Source organism: Excalfactoria chinensis, chromosome 10 (genome assembly GCF_039878825.1).
Source record: "Excalfactoria chinensis isolate bCotChi1 chromosome 10, bCotChi1.hap2, whole genome shotgun sequence".
Taxonomy (NCBI): Eukaryota; Metazoa; Chordata; class Aves; order Galliformes; family Phasianidae; genus Excalfactoria; species Excalfactoria chinensis.
The window spans coordinates 17,776,044-17,795,426 of NC_092834.1; the positions used below are offsets into that span (position 1 = coordinate 17,776,044).

Consider the following 19,383-nt stretch of genomic DNA (forward strand, 5'->3'; position numbering starts at 1 on the left):
GCTGTGTGCTGCAGGCACATGTGTATGCACGTGTCTGCAGCCTGCTCAATGGACTCATGCGATCATCCAAGCTCCTGGCCCAGAAGCTACACTCAATCCCTCACACTTTCCACGGCCTCAAATTCCCTCTTCAAGAAGGAAGCCTCGTGGCCCATTTTAAACCACTGGCAGCTGCTTTTTGGTGAGACAGCACAGCGTTTTTCAGCAGGTTTCAGCTGTTTCTCTTTTGGGCTATGAGGTTTTCGGGAAGCTGCAGAGGTCACTCACTCATCCCAGAGGAGAAAGCTGTGCCCCCCATCATACGTTTTTCTGTGCATGATGGTGCTGATGCAGCTCCAGGCCTTCCAGCTTCATGGTCCATCGCACAGCCTTGTGAGCAGGTGAAGTAAAGGCCAAGGGAAACCTCTGAACACCTGAAGTGCTTCAGGCTTCCTATTCCACGGGAGTGAGGAGTGGAAAAAGCACACACACACCTTCTCCAAAGTCTGCACACTGAGATCCTCATTCACTTCTTATTCTGGCTCTTCCCACAGGCTTTGAGAAGAACTGAGCCCAAGCCTCAGGATTTAACCCACGACGCACCTACACATCAATGATCTGCTTGTAAGGAGAGGTCACAGGACAGAAATGGCATTCTGCAGGACCTGACTACGAGGTAGAACGTTGGGCCCACGGTGGCAGCTGTGTGGAGAACAAATATTTCTAAAGAAAGGGTTTGGTGCATGCAGTATTTCTGTTTCAAGCGCACAGGAAACACTGCTTGAGAGCCTTAAATTCAAGTGTGCACTAAAAGGTTTTTTATACCTCTCAATCTAGTTACGTTTTCTTGGCTGCCCTCCATTCTGCCCACAAAGTGCTACAGGAAAAGGAGGAAACTCTTATCGGCACGCACAAAAGTAGGGAGTTTTCTTCCTCCACACAATGAAAAACTATTCAATGGGAGTACAGGTCCCTTACCTATGTGCACAGTGTCCTGCCTGTCCTCACCACTGTTTCAGCTGAGGATGAATTCAGAGGAGTGACCTTGGTGTTAACCGGAGGGACGAGATCTGGACAAGTGATGTGCTCACACAGCTTCGTTTTTAGATCTTTCGCGGTGGGAGAAATTCAGAACCACAGATGTTCCACCAAAACTACTCATCCAATTACTGGAGCACTTTGAAAAGGTGATATGGATCAGCCTGACACCCCGAGCTTCTTCCAGGGCATACCATGAGCGTGCAGACGCTGCACTTCTGAGAAGCACCAAGAACCAGACAGATTAGCTCTGTGGCTTTTGTTCATTGGTTCTGACTTGCTTTTGACTTCTTGCCTGCTCCCTATTAACACCTCACAGTGCAGTTGTGTTTGACTTCACTGTAACAAACCCTGATTTATATGGCCTCACACAATTCCTCCTCCTTTGTGTGGCCTTGAGAACGGCCTAACAGGCATACTAAAATGGAACCCATTTAAATCAGCCACTACCGAAGGAGCAGACATCTTCAAAGAGTGTTATCTCTGTGAATCAGAATTCACTCTTTCTGAATAATCTGTTGGTTTTGGGTTTGTAATGAAACGTTGCTTATTGGGGTTTGGCAGATGCTGACACATAGTCCAGTGAGGAAACTTAAAAATACAGGTGAAAACATGACTAAGGCTCACAGTGAAAAGGGAAACAGATCCACAGGAACTCAAATACGCTGCATTCACCATTCAGTCACCCAATTACAAGTATCTGACAGCTGTCCAGTGAAAGGAATTCAAGCTCCCTGTTCTATGGAGCATCTCTGGACGCCTCTGATGCTTTTCCACAGGCAGTGCAGCACAGCCACTGTACTCCTTTCCGTACCCGTTGCCTACAGATAAGGTGCCCACTGCTTACCACACTGCTTGCTTTAGGAATGTGGCTTTCCTTTGGTACAGTGTGAGCGCTACGATGTGCCGCACGTGCCAAGCAGGCAGGGCAGGGTTAGGAGGGAAGGAGGAGAGAGGCTTTGGTTCAGAATGACAGTACCTATTTTTAGGCTCCCCAAGCCGTGCTGCTCCCGCTCTGATCTGACGATCCAACACGTGTCACTCGAGATGTCAGCAACCCCAGGCAGCCGTGACAGTTTGCTGGGTGTCAGCATCCTGGGGGAGGGCAGATGAGCAGCAATTTCTCTTTAGTCTGTAGCAGGAACAAACTGTGTTGTGGTAAGTAAGTGTAAGTAAGTTGATTCATATTGTTTAAGATTTAGATCAGCTTGGGTTTGGGGTTGGTTTCTTGGTGGTTTTTTTCCAGTCTGAACACATCGCTGCAGTACAGGAGATATGTACCTGGCCTGTCCCAGCCTGACAGCCCTCCACCTGAGACACATAAGGCATGACTGGGGAAGATCCACGTCCCAGGTCAGGTCTGTGCAATGGCAGCGTTTACTGAGGCTGTGCAGTATTTTCATAGCACTCCAGGTGCTGCAGTCCTGGTCCCTCAGAGACCCAACCATCCTCCTGCCTTGTGGAAAGAGCCCTCTGACTTAACCTGCTACCACTGTAAGACAGGGGTGAGCTTAGCACTCTATGGTGACAACTGCATGTACCTGAATCCTCAAGCACAACCCAAACACAGTGCCCACCTGCAGCAAGCACAATCAGGTTGTGCTCACAGACACAAATTGATCTGAAAAGCCAGAGCAACCTGAAGGCTGAGCGAGCTGATGGAGGATGGGGCTGGCAGAGCCCTTCTGGGCCAGCAGCACCACGTCACCCACTGCCACCTCTGCCAACCACCCAGCCCACATTCTCCTGGATTCTTTTCCAGCAGAAGCTGGCTGAGGGCACAGCACCATTTTATTGAATCACGGTGGAGTTTTGGTTCCCCGCAGAAAAATCCCTGGAACCAGAGTATATTTTCACAACCAGTGACTGCAGACATGTAGAGAATGTCCGCGCTGCTTCTTTCTCCTCCACTCTGTGCCTTTGAAGTCATGGTAACAGCTTTTGGATTCAATCCTCTGATGAGACTCCTTGATTTATTAGGTAAAACATCTGGAAAAAATGAAGACTTGTGGCAGCGTAAATCCTCCAGAAGGAGCAGAGGGGTTTCCTCTGAGCAGCACTCCTGTCAAAACTGCAGGAAACCTGAGCCCTGGCGACTGTCTCGGGGCTGCCTGGTGCTTGCAGAGCTGCAGCCCAGAATGGGCCCGTTCACATTTCACCCACTGGCCCAGAAAGCAGCAGGCAGGCTGGGCTGAGGCCACCAACACGTCAGCCAACAGCCCTCAGTGCTGGGATTGTGCCACAGCTCACTAAATGCTTTTCATACTCTCTTGCAGCTTGAATGTCAGTAGCAATTCTGCCCTTGACATTAATAAGGTAGCTCCTGTTATAAATCACTGCATACTGTGGAAGCAGAATGAAATGTAAAATACCTCTCTCCCTCAAAGAAAAAGGCAGCTGAGAAACACGGATTGGCCAGAAAGGCAAAGCTCGGGTCACCTGTGCTGAGTGTCTGTGCTGATGAGGGGTGACTTTTCCATGCCCCAAATGCAAATGGAGCAACACTGGCTTCAGCAGGAGAAGAACATTCCTAACCTTGGATAGTGCTGATTCGAATGGATAAGACCTGTACAGGTAAGAACAAGGAGATGTGCATTTTGTGTAGTGGATTTGGGACAAGCTCTGAACGAAGGCAAAGAGAGGAGGAATGGAGCGGCAGGAGCAGCTTTGCTTTGGAGTTGCTGCCGCTGGCTTCTCCGATGAGATGTGTGTGCAGGGGCACGTGTGTGTGAGCACAGCTGTGTGCGAACCTGTGTAAAATATCAGTGAGATGATGGCGAAGCTGGGAAGCACAGCGGTACTTGACTCAGAATTATTTACTCTCTGCCTCCTCCGTACACCAGCCCATGTTCCAAATTTCAGCATTCGTGCTTTTTCCCCAGAGAGCCATCCTTTGACAGCTATTTTCCCATCTAAATCCCCCTTCCAGCCATTTGAACGTCACAGTTCAAACAGCAGCCTGAGTGCTAAGGTTCTTTTTGCAGGGGGTGTGGTGCTGGCAGAGGGGGTGGGGGGAGTTCGGGGAGTATTTTTTTAATCAGATAAATGATTGCTGGGAAACCAGCCACTTCTCTCCATTCAATTTATACTCTATGGGGAATCCACCTAATACCCCTTCTCCGAGTGTGAAGCAGGATGAGATGCTGTATCAAAGCAGGGAGGAATGCAAAAGATGGGATGGAGTGCTGGGAAAAAACAACCTGAGGAAGGGGCTATGCAGAAGCAGGAAGGCGAGAAGCAAAGCTGGAGGCATGCGTGCATCTCTTCGGGTGAAGGAAGGAAAGAGAAAATGGCAAATTGGAGTGAGCTCAGGTGCTCTGAGCAGGGTTAGATGAGCAGCAGGGCTGGCGTAAGGAGCCTCGCACTAGCAGGGAGGCATCAAAGCTTGAGGCAGGTCCAGGGCTGTGCAGGACACAGGTTCCTATGGAGTGCTGCCTGAGTCTGCAGAATGAGCGGAGTGATTTCACTCCAGCTCCCAGCAGAACTGGGAACATGCCAGTTCACCCCACCAGTGTAATTGGAACTGATTAATGCTTTGTTGGCCGAGGACTGGGAATGGAGACAGCTCCCAGCACATCAGGTTTCAGACATGCTTGCAGGGCAGCACGTCTGGGCAGCCTGCCCTGCCGTCTGGGCATACCTTTTGTTTTGTACTGCTCCAACACCTAAGGCCCCAACCAAGACAAGGCTGCATTGTGCTGGGGCGCTGCATGTGCACGCAACTAGACGGGCTGCATCCTGAAGAGCTCGCAGCTAACCAGACAGACAATTAGAGGTGGGGAGTGGAAACAGGTGCACAGAAAAGGAAATGATTTCCCTGAGCTCACGGGTGAGTCGGTGTCCAAACCAAAAACAGAACGCAGTGCCTGATACCAGGCCACAGCACTTGCTTCTCCTTCATCTGCTAAAACCAATTCTGCCGTTAAGCTTCTCACTGACTGTACATTCACAGAGTTTGTGAAGAATTGCAGGGCAAGGCACCTGAGCGGTGTCACAGCACGCGCCCGGCCTTTTCTTCTGCTGCTGAACAAAGAATGAAAAGCTTCAGGAGGAAAGCTGGCGGTGAGCTCGGGAGACAAGGAGGCTTCTGAGGAAAGCTGCCCAGGTTCTGGGAGTGACTGCAGTACACAGTGATAGAAAATAAAGGAACCGACTCAGCAGGAGGCAAAAGGGAGCAAGCGGGAGAGTAACTGGGAAGCTGCGAGGAGAGTTTGGAATGGCAAGCAGAAATGAGAAAGAAGGCAAGAAAAAATGCCGATGTGTACAGTCTGCATTTTGGATAGCTTCCTCAAGGCTCTGCTCAGCACCCCTCCTCAGGAGAGCAGCCCTTACACACAGTCCAGTTATTTGGGGCCCAAAACAAACAAAAGGGATTCTTTTAATTCAGAGCTCGTTTCCATTGGTTGGTCCCCCTGATTTTCTGTCTCCAAATCCAAGCTGCTTGAAGGTCTTGTTCCCAATACCACCATTTCCTTTCCCAGGTAAAATTTATGGTTAAAACAACAGAGATCTAAACATGTAATTAAAACCTCTCCAGCATATCTACCAAATCAACCTACTTTCAGACTTCAATTAACCTCTGAGGTTGTGGCTTGGAATTACAGATCTCCCTAGAAATGCTCTGACTGCTTGTGACAGGACAAAGGGACAAAGGCAGCCCACTGGGGCGAGTTTTGGGGATCATCTTAGGTGAGTCTCATCCAGCTCAGACATCCTCAGGAAAAGAAATAGATGAACAAAAGAGAGAGACGGCAACTTCCTGGCAGTTTCTCTTTCTAGGAAACTGAGAAGAAAATGTAAATCTCTTCCTCCTCAGGTACTGGTTTTTGGTGGTTTGTTTTTTTTGTGTGTTTAGAGTCCCCAAACATATGTGCTTTATTAGAGCGCTGCCCATTTCATTGGCTTTATCTTGCACTGGATGATCTCTGGTGGTAGAGATATTCAAGCTGCTTTGTACATTTAGTTGTCCCTAAGTGTCTTTTTGGCAATCTGTTCCAGATTCTAATGATTTTACATTAAGATTCAGGGACTCAGTAATCTCTCCCCTCCCAGTTCCCCAACAACAATAGACATATCAACTCTTCAGCCCTAAATCAAACACAAATCTCTCTGAAATCCTCACCTGGAGCCATCTTTCATAGGTCTCTTTTCCCTGTGACTGCTGCAATCCATGGGTTGTGCGGTAGTCTTCCTGCTGGAGGAAATAAAATCAGGTGACATGAATCAGGACCTCTTCTTGACAAGAAGGAGGAGGTGGAGGGGCTTTTCTCGGACAGCAGCTACACCATAAATTGCTGGTTAAGCCTCACCAACATTTCTGGAGACACACTGGGCTGTGGGAGGTTTGGGCTGCTCCATTCTTCCACATTGGTTATCATCTTTCATTTCTTTTACACCTGATACCATGTGGTTTACAGAAATCTCTCTGGACCCAATAAACCATGGAAGTGAGCCTCCTTGTTCTGTTTTCTTTCTTCTCCTGCCCTTCTTCATTCATTTCCTGGCTCTAAAGCTAAGCAACCGAATCCCCCAGGGTTCAGTGGTAAGCAAAGGGCAGCTAGAAATGGCAGGAAAATGGGTCCTGCCCAAGCACAAAAGGAAAGGGAGAAGGAGACCCCAGACCTCTTAGAGGGGAACAGGCCTGCCTGTCTGCAGCACTCCCAGGCTCTTTTACGCACAAGGCGAGTAAAGGACAGGGAAAACCAGGATTTATACAGCCAGGGATCTGCATCCCTTCAGGAAACAGTTCATGTGCTGCTTCTTAGGGGCAGCCAGCAGCATGGGAGGTTTGTTGTTACCCGGCTTGCAGGCCCTGACAGGCTCTGTCAGCACTGGGCTCCTCTTCCCACTTCCCTGGTGCCAGTCCCTTGGGTGCACCTGCAGGACGGGCACGGCTGGGTGGACAGAGCAGCTGCCCACATCCCTGTGCAGGCTGTTGAGCCCTGCTTTGCCTCACCAGCAGAGTGCTGGTGGAACATGTGCAGCAATGAGCAGCTCCTGAGAAGGAGAAATCCCCAGGCCTGGCTACTAGGGATCCCACCGATCGTATTCCCCTGCCCTTCCAGCTCGTGTGCAGGTCCCAAACAAACAGCAGCACATGCTGATTCGGAGTGGCAGGCGTGCTGCTGGCCAGCTGGCTGCTGCTGCTTCTCCCAGGGGATGGGAGGCTTTTTGTTCCAACAGTGGGGGTGGCAACTGGGGTTTCTTTTGCCTCCATCTGGCTGCAAGCCTTTGGGTAATTTGGGGGGATTTCCTATTTTCCTATCAGTGAAGTTGCTCGCTGCTCTCATGGACTGACAGTTTCAAAAGCAATTCATGGGAGATAGGAATGACACCAAGATAATAATGCAATCGCAGGAAGGTTGGGGAAAATCTTTCCTTTACCCACAAATTCCTTGATGCTGGAAAACATCCCCCTTCCCCATATCCTGCACTTTGCTACAGGCTCTAACATGAACGGCTTCTGCTGGCAATAGCCAGCTGTGCCAAAATAGATCACTGCTGCTCGTTCTCTGTCCTCTCCCCACATTATCACACGTTTCAGCTATTGACATCGCCCAGAAAATGGAAGTTGCTCGGTGTTTACTAACCATTCCGCTCCCCTCTTGCTCTGCACGGCCCTCTGTGGGGCTGCCAGCTCTCTGCTGTTTACAAGCCCATCTGCTTCTGTTGCTTTTCTCCACCTGAATTTCAGCACTCTGTTCGGGATATTGCTCACAGTTGTGCTGGGAACTGTAAAGAGCAGAGGAGGATTTCAGGTGGTAAGGAAGCAGTACAAAGAGAAGAACACCAATCTGTTCTTATCTAAATAGACCTCAAAATAATGAAAACAAGAATAAGACGGCAGAGGAAATTCCAGTCGGCCAAGGGTGGCCTCGGCAGCACAGTCATTCCAAAGAGAGTTTTCCTTCTATTTTTATTAGAACTTTAACATTTAGAATCAAACCAGAAAGGAAAATGTGTGCTCCAGTCACTATTTCCCTGAAATTACACTGCAGTTCCCCGCATTTTCAAGTCTCTAGAGGCAGAGCTACAAGACTCCTTTGCCCAAACCTGTACTGCTGCTGTGAGCTGTTTAGTTCAGAGCTCTCCATGCAGTTTAATTCAAGGCCACGTTTCCAGGGATAAGAGAGGACCTTGGGAGTCAGAAAGACATTGGAAACCTGTCTGCCCACGCTATGAGCACCTGGAGGCAACCCTCAGAACCAGAGCTGCTGTCCCAGCACTTTGAGCCTGCAAGTGTGGCTGCAGGAGGGACCAGAGGGGACTCTACAGAGTTTCAGGCATTTAAACGCGCTCTGTAGCCCAGCTAGCCAGCCAAGCATGCCATGCTGCAAGCCTGGGCAGGCTGCTGCAGACATCCACAGGCTGTGTGCGAGGCAGCTACGTGGATGGGAGGCAGGCTGCTGAGGAGCATGCTGTGCTCACAAATGCTGCTGCAGATGGAGGGAATAGCTGTGAGAGCCGCGTTCCCGTGTGCCACAGCCTCTGTGCCTGGATCAGGTTGGGGACAGGGACTGCGTTGCGATGTCTGGGCACTGCCTCGGCCACCAGGGATCAGCAGAAGGTGGCAGTGACTTTGCTGCCAGTTCACAGCGTTGGTGCTGAGCTTGGAAGAGAAAACAGAAACGTTTTACAGAACATACACACATAGAAGTTCACGCCCCGTACGGGCAAAGCCTGAGAAGGATGAAGAAATGCTTTGAGGTGGAGATGAGAGATCTCGGGAAGAACACGCTGTAGGTTCCTTCTGTGCTGTTGGATCACTGATCTCCACCAGCTCAGGGTCAGAAACGTGCCCGGCTTAGAGAGGAACGTGATGTCCCAGTTGGCAGCTTCCTGGCTCTGCCTCACCAGCTCAGCACGGCGTGCACAGATCACGTCCCAAGACTTGAGGCTATTGAGAAAAGACGCTGTGAGCTCCTGGGAAGGGAGGAGCCTGCCAGTCCCTCTGAGCAGCGAGGTGCAACACGCCAGCAGAAAGCAGCGCCTGTTGCAATGCTGCAGCTCTCGGGGCCTGCGTCAGGACCTCTCCACACACATGCTCCTCATTAATGCTAACCCAGGACTGAAACGATCTGAGAGCAAAACCTCCAAGAGGATTAAGCACACGGATGCGAGCTCTGATGCAAGGAGGGATCCAACCTGAACTTCGTCCAAAACACGCAGTTAGATCTGGTTGCTCTGGTTTGGATCTGAATCTGGCACGATGGAAAGCAGCGCGGTGAGACGCTGAAAGAGGGGAGCAGAAAGAAAGGAACACAGTTCCCTCCCTCTCACCCCAAAAATGCAGCGGGCCCAGAAGTCTGCACAATAAGCTTGTCTCCTTTCCCTCACTCCGGGTTACATTGTTCACTTTCCTGCAAATTGTTTCCACATTCTGTGTAAATAACCCCATTGCCAGAGAGGGGGAGGGTGGGAGCAGAGGGGCACGGGGAGAAGGGGTGGGAGGAAATCAGATGGCTTTGTTAGCTTTTCAAAAGAAGGTGGAGGATGGCGAGCAGCAGTTGGGAGCCGGGGCCTTGGCAGGCCGAGCAGAGAGCTGCCATGGAGCTGTGTTCAGACCTGGAGGAAGAAGAGTAAACACGGGAGAGATTATATATAATTACAGACAATCATGTTGCTGGGGATAAACAGGAATCAAAAGCAGGGAGGCACTGAAGTCTGGCACGTCCCCAAGCCCAGAACAGAAGCCAGCCAGCGAGAGGCAACGCGGCTGGAAAGTGCTTCCCCTTGGGCCTGTTTTCAGTTAGCTCAGGGGCTGGGGTTTTTTTCCCCTCTCTTTCTGGCTTGAGGCGTTCCCCCATAAAGAGACGCGCCTGCTCAATGGGGAACAGGAGCCAAAGTGAAGTCAGCAGAATCCTCGTCTGCGACGTTAATAGATTACTCTGTGAGAAACATCAGGAAGGTTTGGAAAAGATACAGCCCGCTGAGGTCAGCAAAACCACCAACAACAGGAATTTGGGAAGAAAAATGGCTTCAGAAGCACTCCAGAAAGCTGTGCCTGCGTGTCCTGCGGGCGCTTTCCTTGCACACGGAAGTGACCCTGGAGCAAGATGCTAAAGGTGGGCTGTACCTGATGCTCCCAGCTCCCCTGGCTCCAGGGTTTGTGACAAAGCATCCAGGTCAGAACTGCACTACTCCAGCAGCAGCAGCTTTGTATTTGCACAGCCTGGGAGAGGGAAGGAAAAAGATTCTGCATGTACTGGAGATGCTCTGGATGCAGTCAGAAGAGCAGGCGCTGATGCTCCGTGCATTGCAGCTGAGGTGGGCGATGCTGAACACTCAACAGCGTCCTGCAAAGGAGGAGGGGGAAGTGATAAAGAAACAAAGCCAAGAAGCGAATGGCCCACAAGGCTGTTTTGTTGTTTGTGTTCTTGTTGGTTTTTAAAGAAGGACCTTGAGGGATTTGAAAAAGGAAAGCAGCCTCGCTCAGCCTTCTTTTCCTTGAAGGCTCACTGGAGTCAGAGGGAAGGAGACATGGTGCCGAACAAAGGACGGCAACCTCAGCCGCTGACAGGAGGAGGGTGGTTCGGCAAGCTGTGAAAAGCTCTCTCCCAGGCACTATTTTAAATCCAAATAGCTTACAGCCTGCTGAATTCTTAAGCCATTTTCCCGATCTCTCAGCTGCTCTTCATTGAGAATTCAGGCATATATTTCAAAGCAGGAGAGAAAAATACATATATACCTATATACAGATATATACAATAACCACGGCTTTGTTTAAAATAAGCATTAGAGCACAGGAAGCAGGGCATGCACAAAGGCTCTGCTCCCTTCTCTCTTGCTAACAGCGCTCCCTCCGATCGTCCTTTTCCTAAGGAAAGAAAATTGATTTTTTTTTCAGGGAAATGATATTTGCTCTATGAGAACAGCGTCACAGTTTGGTGAATGACACCATTATCCAGCTACCTGGGTATAATATTTTATGTATTTTCTGTGAATTCATCATCATGAGCATTTTTCCACCAGGATTTCTTATACTGAAAATCCTTCACCAGTGGTGGGTATGTGTGGGCCATCTCTGCATCTGCAAAAATCTCTCTGTTGGCTGTTTCAGAACGTGGCACAAACTCAGTTTAAGCACAAAGCAGGAACCACATTCAGCTCAAAGCTGCTGGAAAAAGATTAGAGGGGGCAGAGGAAAAGGAACTGGAAGGGGTTAAAAAAAGCACTTGAGGTCCAAGCCTCTGCTATAAGTTTACACTGACTCTGTGAGGTCATATTTAAGCAATCTGCACCCACACAGAGTTATAACAGTTCCTTCCAAAGATCAGATGTGAGCAGACAGGACCACGAATAAAACCAAAGTAACAGAGGGGTCCCAACAATACACTGGTCATGTCCATATGCCATGCTGGGCAGAAACAGCACCAGGAGGTTGGCAACACAGAGAGAGAAAGGACAGGGACCTGACTTCTGTCCAAGGAGAAACGAGGTGACTGAAGTCCTGCAGTCACAGGTGAACATCAACCAGCAGTGCCTCACAAAGGCAGGCCCCGCAGACAGCCGTGCAGTGTCATCAGAAGGCAAGAATTAAAACTTTATCAAGGTGGAAAGAGCAGATCCTCAAGAGAGCACGGATTTCAGAAGCAATCGCCAAATCATTCTGCAGGCACCTCGGTGTGACTCGCAAGGCAACCAGAAAATCAGAAGAGCTCGAACTAAAGAGAAACACACACAGCGAGTGCTCCCAGAAGGAGCCCTTGGTGAGGTAAAGCATCCATCCTTCCTCGTCTCTGCCTCTTCTCCTAAGGCAAAGGGGAAAAAGGAGAGTGTGATGTTTGCATCACTGCTTATTTTTGCCTTGCAAAACCTATTTGCATGTGCTGGGGGAAAGGTTTCTTTTGGCTTGTCACAAAATCCCGTGGCCAGTATGTTAGCTGGCAGACTGCTTTGGATGGGCTCAGGCAAATCCAGCCATCCAACCTCTGCCTCTGCTGTCATCCCCTGCACACCCACTTTTGAAATAATTATTTCCATGGCTTATGAAATAACTCATGTCACTGACGGAGTGATGAGAGCAGCCCTCCAGGCCCGAGCTGGCAGGCGCAGGCACCTTTCAATATGCTGCCTGCAAGAAGTGCGAGGTTTCGTTCAGTGAAAAACCCACCCTGTTCTGAGCTTGTGAAGAGCTGTGGCTTGAAGACATAAACCTCTTTATATTTAATAATCCACATTACCGATTTTTCCCCACAAAAAACCTTCAGCGAACAGCCTTTTTTTTTTTGTATCTGTTGAAATCTTCTGTTGCAAATATTGGTTATTCACTGAAAACACAGAGCCCAAAAGATGCAACCAAGCGATTTTATGAGAAGTTTGTATTTCTGCAGCAAAGCAGGCATCTCCAAAAGGCACAACCAATTTGCTTACACTGATTGTCAGCAGAAAAGCAACTCTGATGGCAAGTTTTAATTAGCCCATGTAAATGTACATGCAAATGGGCATTTCAAAGGGAAAAGTTATCCCTCAAACAAAAACTCATCAACAACATAAGCCAGGAAGACAGCAAGCAGGAATGTTCTGATCCTGACGTACAGCAGCAGATAAACAAGGTCAAGTTATCCCTTCCTGCCCCACCAGGGCTCCCAAATGTCCACCAAAAGCTATCTGTGATTCAGCTGAAGGGCTGCTTTGCTGCTGAAGTACCAGTGCCTGAGTTCACTGTTCAGTTACTGTCTCCAGGAGAAGATGTGCTGGTTAATCTGACTCACACACCTGTATAACAGATGTGACACAGAGGTCTCATCATTTATAGGATGTATTTATATATGGCATCCTTTAAAATATCAGATTAGGAAACCACCTGGATGCTGCTGCTGCTGCACATCTGCATGGCTTGTTCTGCAAAGGGCAGGGAGGGAGGTGAGACAGCCAGCAGCAGAAGGGGAATGAGGTGCACACAAGACAGAAGGAAGACAAAGGGAAAGAGGAAGATCAATTAATGATCTGACACCAGTGAGAAAACAAGTACAAATGTGGTCCCCAAAGTTAACACCGTGGGTTGCACGAGGAGCCGAATCAATAGGCGCTGTGCGGAGGGAGCCTGGCGCGGGGTTACAGCGGCCACGGTGAAAGTCCCCAGATTACAATAAAGCAGCTTGAAGGTGACAGATTTCATTGTTGAAGGTGATAAAATTCCATGTGGCGTGCTGCAAAACAAGGGCTGGAGCTCAGCCTGCAGTAAAGGAGGCAGCACCCAGACAGCTCATGTGGGGCTTCTTCCCCTCTCCTCTCTGTGGAAATTAGGACAGAAGTGCCCAAGCTGTGTGCCACGTTTCCTCACCTTCGTGACTGTGTTCCTATAGTGGAAACACATGAAGCAAAGCAAACAAAGTGTGGGGCTGTCCTCCATGGAGCCCTGCTGCTTGTGCTTCGTTGAAGTGGTCTCTCTGAGTTCTGATGAGAGCCATCATGAACAAGGTGTCCCAAAAGCTTCAGGTTTTGTTTTCCCAAATAAGCCCTGAATGCCATTTCATAGGTAGATTCATTTAGCACAAGTCCAACCTTCACTCCCTTTTCCTTGTGCCACGCTTTGCTGCAAATGCTTTACAGAGGGATGCTTTGCGAAGGACAGGAATTTTGGTCCAACAGAGGTTGGTTGGATCTGGATGTGCTACGATTGCTTGAAATGCAGGTTAGACTCAGCAGCAGAGATGTGCAAAGAACAGGAGAATCAAAGCCTGAGACTACACGAGCAATTAGAGCAGCCCCGGAATACATTCAAGCCGAATCAATCCATACAAGAATTTCAGTCACGGTCTGCTCATGCCCACACTGCTTTCCTCCCTCCCTTTCTCTCCCCCAACCCAGGGCTGAGATCCAGCCCTGCTGTCTGCTTCATCAGAATATGCAAGAAGTGCAGTGACAATGTGCCTCCAAAGATGCTTTATCAGTTTTGCAAAGTCCCAGCTCATCCTCCTCTTGTGGATCTATTTACATATTGATGTATTTATTCGACTCTCTCCACCAGGCATGCCCTGTGAGATTAAACCATTTTATTTACAAAGACGTTGGGGTTGCAGCTCCTAACAGTTAAGTCAGCCAAGACAGAACTTTGCGTGCACTTTCAGATTGATGTGTGAACAGCCAAAAGAGTCCTTGTCAGCGATTTGGGAGCAGCCGGCGGGAGGATCAGTTAAACCCCATCTATATAAACCCGTCAATAGCTGCTGCCACTGGGAGAAATGGATTGGGGTGATGGGAGGTGCAAACAGGCAGAAGGGAAAGGCCAGCAGGAGCAGTGATGGATAAAAAGTGAAGAAAAAACATAGTTAGTGTGGCTCACCTTAAAGAGCAGGTTCCTGGAAGAGCTTCGAGGAAACAGGTGGGCTCCCAGGGTTTGCTCCTTCTCTGCTTCTGCTCTTGAAGGAGAAAAACTGTCCCTCTCAATGAGAACAGCTGGGAGGGACAGGAAGGTGGGAGAAGAGAGAAATGCCTTGTGAGAAGAAAGCCTGTGAGAGGCCCTTCAGGAGAAACCACCTGTGGCTGCCTTCATGCTCCAGGCCTTTCTACAAGAGCTTGTTCCTGGGCAGATCCCTGTGGAACATCCCTCCTAAGGACAGGCTGTATTTGTCAGCCATCTCTTCTCCACACCCTTTTGGGCAGCAGAGTTCTGCTTGCAAGGTGCAGTCTGGGCCAGCATTTGCAGCGTAATCGTCCCCTCCCTGGGCAATGCCACTGAGCACCAGCAAGTCCTGCAATTGCAACAGCTTTCAGCAAAGCACATGATTGCAGGGATCAGCACCTACAGGTGTACAAACCTGCAGCACAGTGCTCCTGTTTGCAGGATGTCCCTCAGAGCACTGCATGCTCTGGGAACACAGAAGCTGAAAAGTCACCTGTGTATCTAGACGGGTATAAATGTGGCACACTGCCTCCTGCTCCTGACAGCGATCCCATCGGCTGCCAGCATTCCTCTTAGCATCTCTGACGTTTCAGAATTATATTTAGAGAAGCACAGGAATTAAACTTTGACGTTTGCTACAGAACACTGTTATATAAATATTCTGCACCACCTGCCCAACGGTCTATTGGTACGTAGCAAGGCTGCATCAGTGCCTTTAATTAAACAGCCCAAGGAAGGAGCACTAAACAGCATCCTAACCATCTTAGAAGTCCTCGCTTGTGTCCCTATTAATTCTCACCCTGATCTTTTGCATAGCACTATCACCAGGCTAATTAATCACAGGTGCAAGCACAAGCATTAATTGCAACTCATTTTTCCTTGCCCGTGCCTGGCCATTCCTAGCCTATAGGAATGCAGCTACTCCCGTTACTTTGATAATTATTATAAATATAGAGCCAGCAACACACACTACATTTTGTAGGCATTAAAAAAGACATGGAATTTGGCCCCAAGCATTAACAATATGGTGCACATTCATGGCAGTGATGAATGCATTTCACTGACAGTCAGAAAATGCATTTCCTGAATCATTTTAACTCAGGGCACCATGTGACGTTATACGGTAAAGCACAGGTTTGAGGTATCCAGCATCTACAATTCCTCTGGTCAACAAGTCTTGGCTGCTCGTGGCTTGCTGGGACTTACTTCTACCGTGCATGGCATCTCCAGATCACACTGTCCCTGGAAGATCATACAAGATGGCTCTCGAGTGCATATCGCTGGGGTAAGAAGTGCTCCATCCTCTGTGTCTCAGGCTTAGGTTTAGCCTGAGTGAGCTCTACGCACAGCCTTGCAGTCGGGATGAAAAGAAGGGAGGCAAACCTTTGGAGCATGGCGCCTGCCAGGGACTCCCAGCACAGCCAGAGCTGTTGGCAGGCAGTGGTGTGCCTGAGAACAGGATGGCCACTATTCCAGACATAGATCCTGCCTGGCCGGGCAGGCAGAGGGAGCACAGAGGAGCTGACATCGCTGTAGATTTTGCTACAGGGAATTTGGAGCCATTCAGCTTGGTGCTGGGTGAGACAGTGCCTTCCCCTGGCACAGGATAACGTGGGGATGGAAACCAACGTGCTGCACGAGGGGTAGGAAAAACTGCTGACTGTGTCACGCTGAGAGATTAGATTATAAATGTATTAAATGACTAACGTGCATTATACATCCTTCCCAGGCCAAACCACCTGCATACACAATGTGTGGCTGTGATGTGGGGTTGACAGGTTCAGGCAAATGATTCAGGACTAATTTTCAGTGTCAGACTGGCAGAATGTGCTCCAGACAGAGGGAGAGATGAAGTCAAAGCTGTGAAAACGCTGCTTTTTAGGGAGAAAACAAAGCTAAAATTTGAACAGCCATAAAAACACAAAACTACAGTAAATATTTCTTTTCCTTGCCAGCACAGGGGCTGGGGAGATAAAGAAGTGGCTGAAGGAGAACTGAAGGTGAGCACTCATTATTTACTGCTGCTGCTGAAGGAGCAAACCCTCACGTTGTGTCTTCCTCCAGGACAACAAGAGCACCATCCTGCTTCCCAGCCTGGCTAGCTGTTCTGTTCCCCTCCTGGGGTGCGTTTTGCACGCTGCTTTGGTGCAGGGCTGTACTGCTGTTAATTGTTCGCAAGCACACAAAGCACATGGTGTTCTCCTGCACCAGCACTGCGCTCCCAGCCGACCAGATGCAGAAGTCGCCTACCAAGACAGAGGTGTGGAGAACAACGTAAAAAACATCTACAAGGGTTTGTGATTTTTAAAATATATAATCTACTCCCTTCTGCCTGCTTAAAAGCACGGGCTTGTTTGAACTGCCTAGGGAAGTCGGGAGCACTAAAGAAGAATTGGCAGGCTCCAATCTGGCTGCTGTTCCTTATTATGAGAAAATACACTCTTGTCTCCTCGTCTAAGGGTATGAATTCCTCATCTCATATTGTGTTTGCACAGAAGCGTGAAATGTATCCTGAACGCTGGTCCTCATCCCCACTTCACAATGTGGGAACAACGAGGGCAGTGAGAATGGGAGCACCACAAAAGTGGGGGAGCTGTGTCTGCTCCGAGGCTGCAGCTCTCGCGCTGCATTCACCAGATCCACAGCATTTAAAGGGAAGCAGTGGCACGATTCTCCCCCAGGATGCTGAGGGGCCCCATCTTGTGAGCTGCTGCCCCTGTGGGAAGCTCCCTCCTCCTTCTCTGTAAATGTTCCCCCTGCTGCCGCTGAATCACCAAATAATCTGGAGACCCGTGGGAAGGGAATTAAATGGTGGTTATCACACTGCCACGTTCTGCTCATTTTATTTGTCTTAAATGACCATGAAAGCAAAGTGGGGAGAAAGAAAACACCCAAGTGAAAAGTTAATTGAGCTACTGAAATGTCTTTAGAGGAGCACTGTGATGCCTCAGCTCCCGCTGGTGGCATTTGCTCACATGAGCTGGCACCTGACGATGCAGTACGGATGGGACCCTTCTCTCTACACAGCTCTGGCTGCTGGCTGGGAGCTGAGGACAACCTTCCTGTAAAGGTGGAAGAAGTGGAAAAAGACTGAAGTATGGGATGCAGACTCAAGCAGAGATGAGGGAAGAACTGCCCTGGCCAACTGGTTGCAGATAGGTACCATGGTTTGGTGCACAGCAAGCCACTCATACCTGCAGGAGAAGCCAGGGCGGGCCCATGTGGGAAGAGGGGGCTCAAGGGATGTGCCGTGGGAGCCCAGGAGCTGACAGGGAACCTGTCGGGCCTGCTGGATCAGCTGCACACAGTCTAATCTCCGAACAGAACAGAACTTGCCTCTGGCTTGTTACACCTGACAGCATCGCTTCCAGAGCTCCCAGGGCCCAGAAACACCAGCAGGCAGCATGGGCGAGGCAGGGACGCACATCCTACATCAGCCTGGTTAATTAAAAGGGCAGCCAGGGATGGGAAGATGGTGGAGACCTTCCCTCAGCACCTCCTGCACCACTGGGCCTCACTAGATCAGCCCTTTCTGGAATCTGCCGTATTGCCAAATGACGAGTGGGCATCTGACAGGAGCTGAGTATCACTCAATAAAGTTCTTATTTCTGGCTATAAAATAATAATAATAATGAAAATGAGAGAGAGATACGGGAAGGGCTGCCGTCAGCTTTCCCATGTTGCAGTGAAGTGAATGGAGAGAAAGCTACCTTCAGTTGCTTTCCCTTCTCATTTTCTCCTGTTTTCATGCCAAGAGCAATCAGCCTGAGATCAAGCATTTGGAAGATACCGTGCTTAGTCAGAAATGTTCCTCGACACCTGTCAAAGGGACTAACTGTTGTTTATTTTGCATGACCTTTTCCCACTGGCAGTGCCAGAGCTCCACAGCCATAGTCCTCCATCAGAGCCCGCTGTGCTGAGCCAACCCCACCGTGAGTTCAGGACCCAGCGGTCTGCAAACCAGAGCAGCACATGGAGGCCATGTCACCTTCTTTTAATGATGACTGTTCTGCCTCTAGCTCTGCAAGTGAGAGCTCCTGTTTCTATGTCAAAGGCTGTCCCCCTTCCTCGTACCTCTCTCCCCAGAGGTACAAATGTGCCTATGCTTTCAGGTCCTGTGTAGCTCAAGATCGAGATCTGAATATCAACTATTTCCTTTGTGCTCTGCTGTACCAGCCTGGGGATATTTGGCTGGGGCACTCTGAGCAGTTCGGAGACTTTAAGATACCATTTCTGTAGAGATTTGCTACACAGCTGCTGTCAGAAGAGCTGCCTCTGTCCTCACCTGCAACAGTGACACCTCTCCACTCAGGAAGCTCTATGGTAAGTGCAGCCTCCTGCCTAGCAATGCCTCTCAAAGTCAGTTATAGCTGCCTCAAATCTGGCTTAAGAGATTGAAAGTGATATTTGGAAATGAATCGCAACCCTCATCACCAGGGATCTAAATGAGCACTGGTCCTGAACAACCCAAAGCACTTGAGGCAAGGGTATCTTTCTGCCACACTGGCGCCTGAAACTCCCTTAGTTTCAGTGCAGTGTTGACCGACATCCTGAGCGCTGCAGAACAGGTTCTGCACTGCTGGGAGCACTAACACCGACCTGTGTGCAACTCATGCTCAGAAGCTTGCAGATTCAGCTCACTCTGTGGCAATCAGAGTAGCCCTGCTCCCCACTGACTTGTAGGCTGGTAAGTGGCCTCTCTGCAAGAAAAGAAGCATTCAAAATGTGTATTCACACTGATGAGGTGGGCACAACCACTGGGAGGACACGTGGCATGGATGTCACTTCCACTCCCCAGCATTGCAGGAAGCAGTTTTGTTACTGTAGTGGGTCTCAGCAGCCAGCTCCCAGTCCATGCCATACAACGGGAACAAACAGTCTTCTGAAATAACAGTGCCTTCAGCCCAGAATACACTGCAATCCACATGGGGAAACCTACTGGGCCTCTGAAGGCCAAAGAAGAGTTAACTGCAGTTCTAAAACCCAGCAAGTTCCCTGGAAACCTTTGGGGCATGATC

At 49.4% G+C, this 19,383-nt stretch overlaps 1 protein-coding gene across 3 annotated transcripts in view; it reads right to left on the minus strand.

Moving 5' to 3' along the window:
* The window catches only part of LOC140256630 (uncharacterized), a 93,691-nt gene that overhangs the window by 6,844 nt on the left and 67,464 nt on the right, over positions 1-19,383 (minus strand). Inside the window, exons 3-7 of one of the 3 annotated variants that reach the window (XM_072345282.1) lie at positions 14,306-14,418; positions 10,224-10,313; positions 8,446-8,626; positions 7,608-7,749; positions 6,140-6,211 (exon numbers count right to left, since the gene is read on the minus strand). In XM_072345282.1, the coding sequence (XP_072201383.1) occupies positions 6,140-6,211; positions 7,608-7,749; positions 8,446-8,626; positions 10,224-10,313; positions 14,306-14,418 (598 nt within the window). Of the gene's footprint in view, positions 1-6,139; positions 6,212-7,607; positions 7,750-7,914; positions 8,627-10,223; positions 10,314-12,409; positions 13,998-14,305; positions 14,419-19,383 lie in introns of those variants that run through there. The other 2 variants (XR_011904819.1, XR_011904820.1) reach the window with 2 other exon arrangements.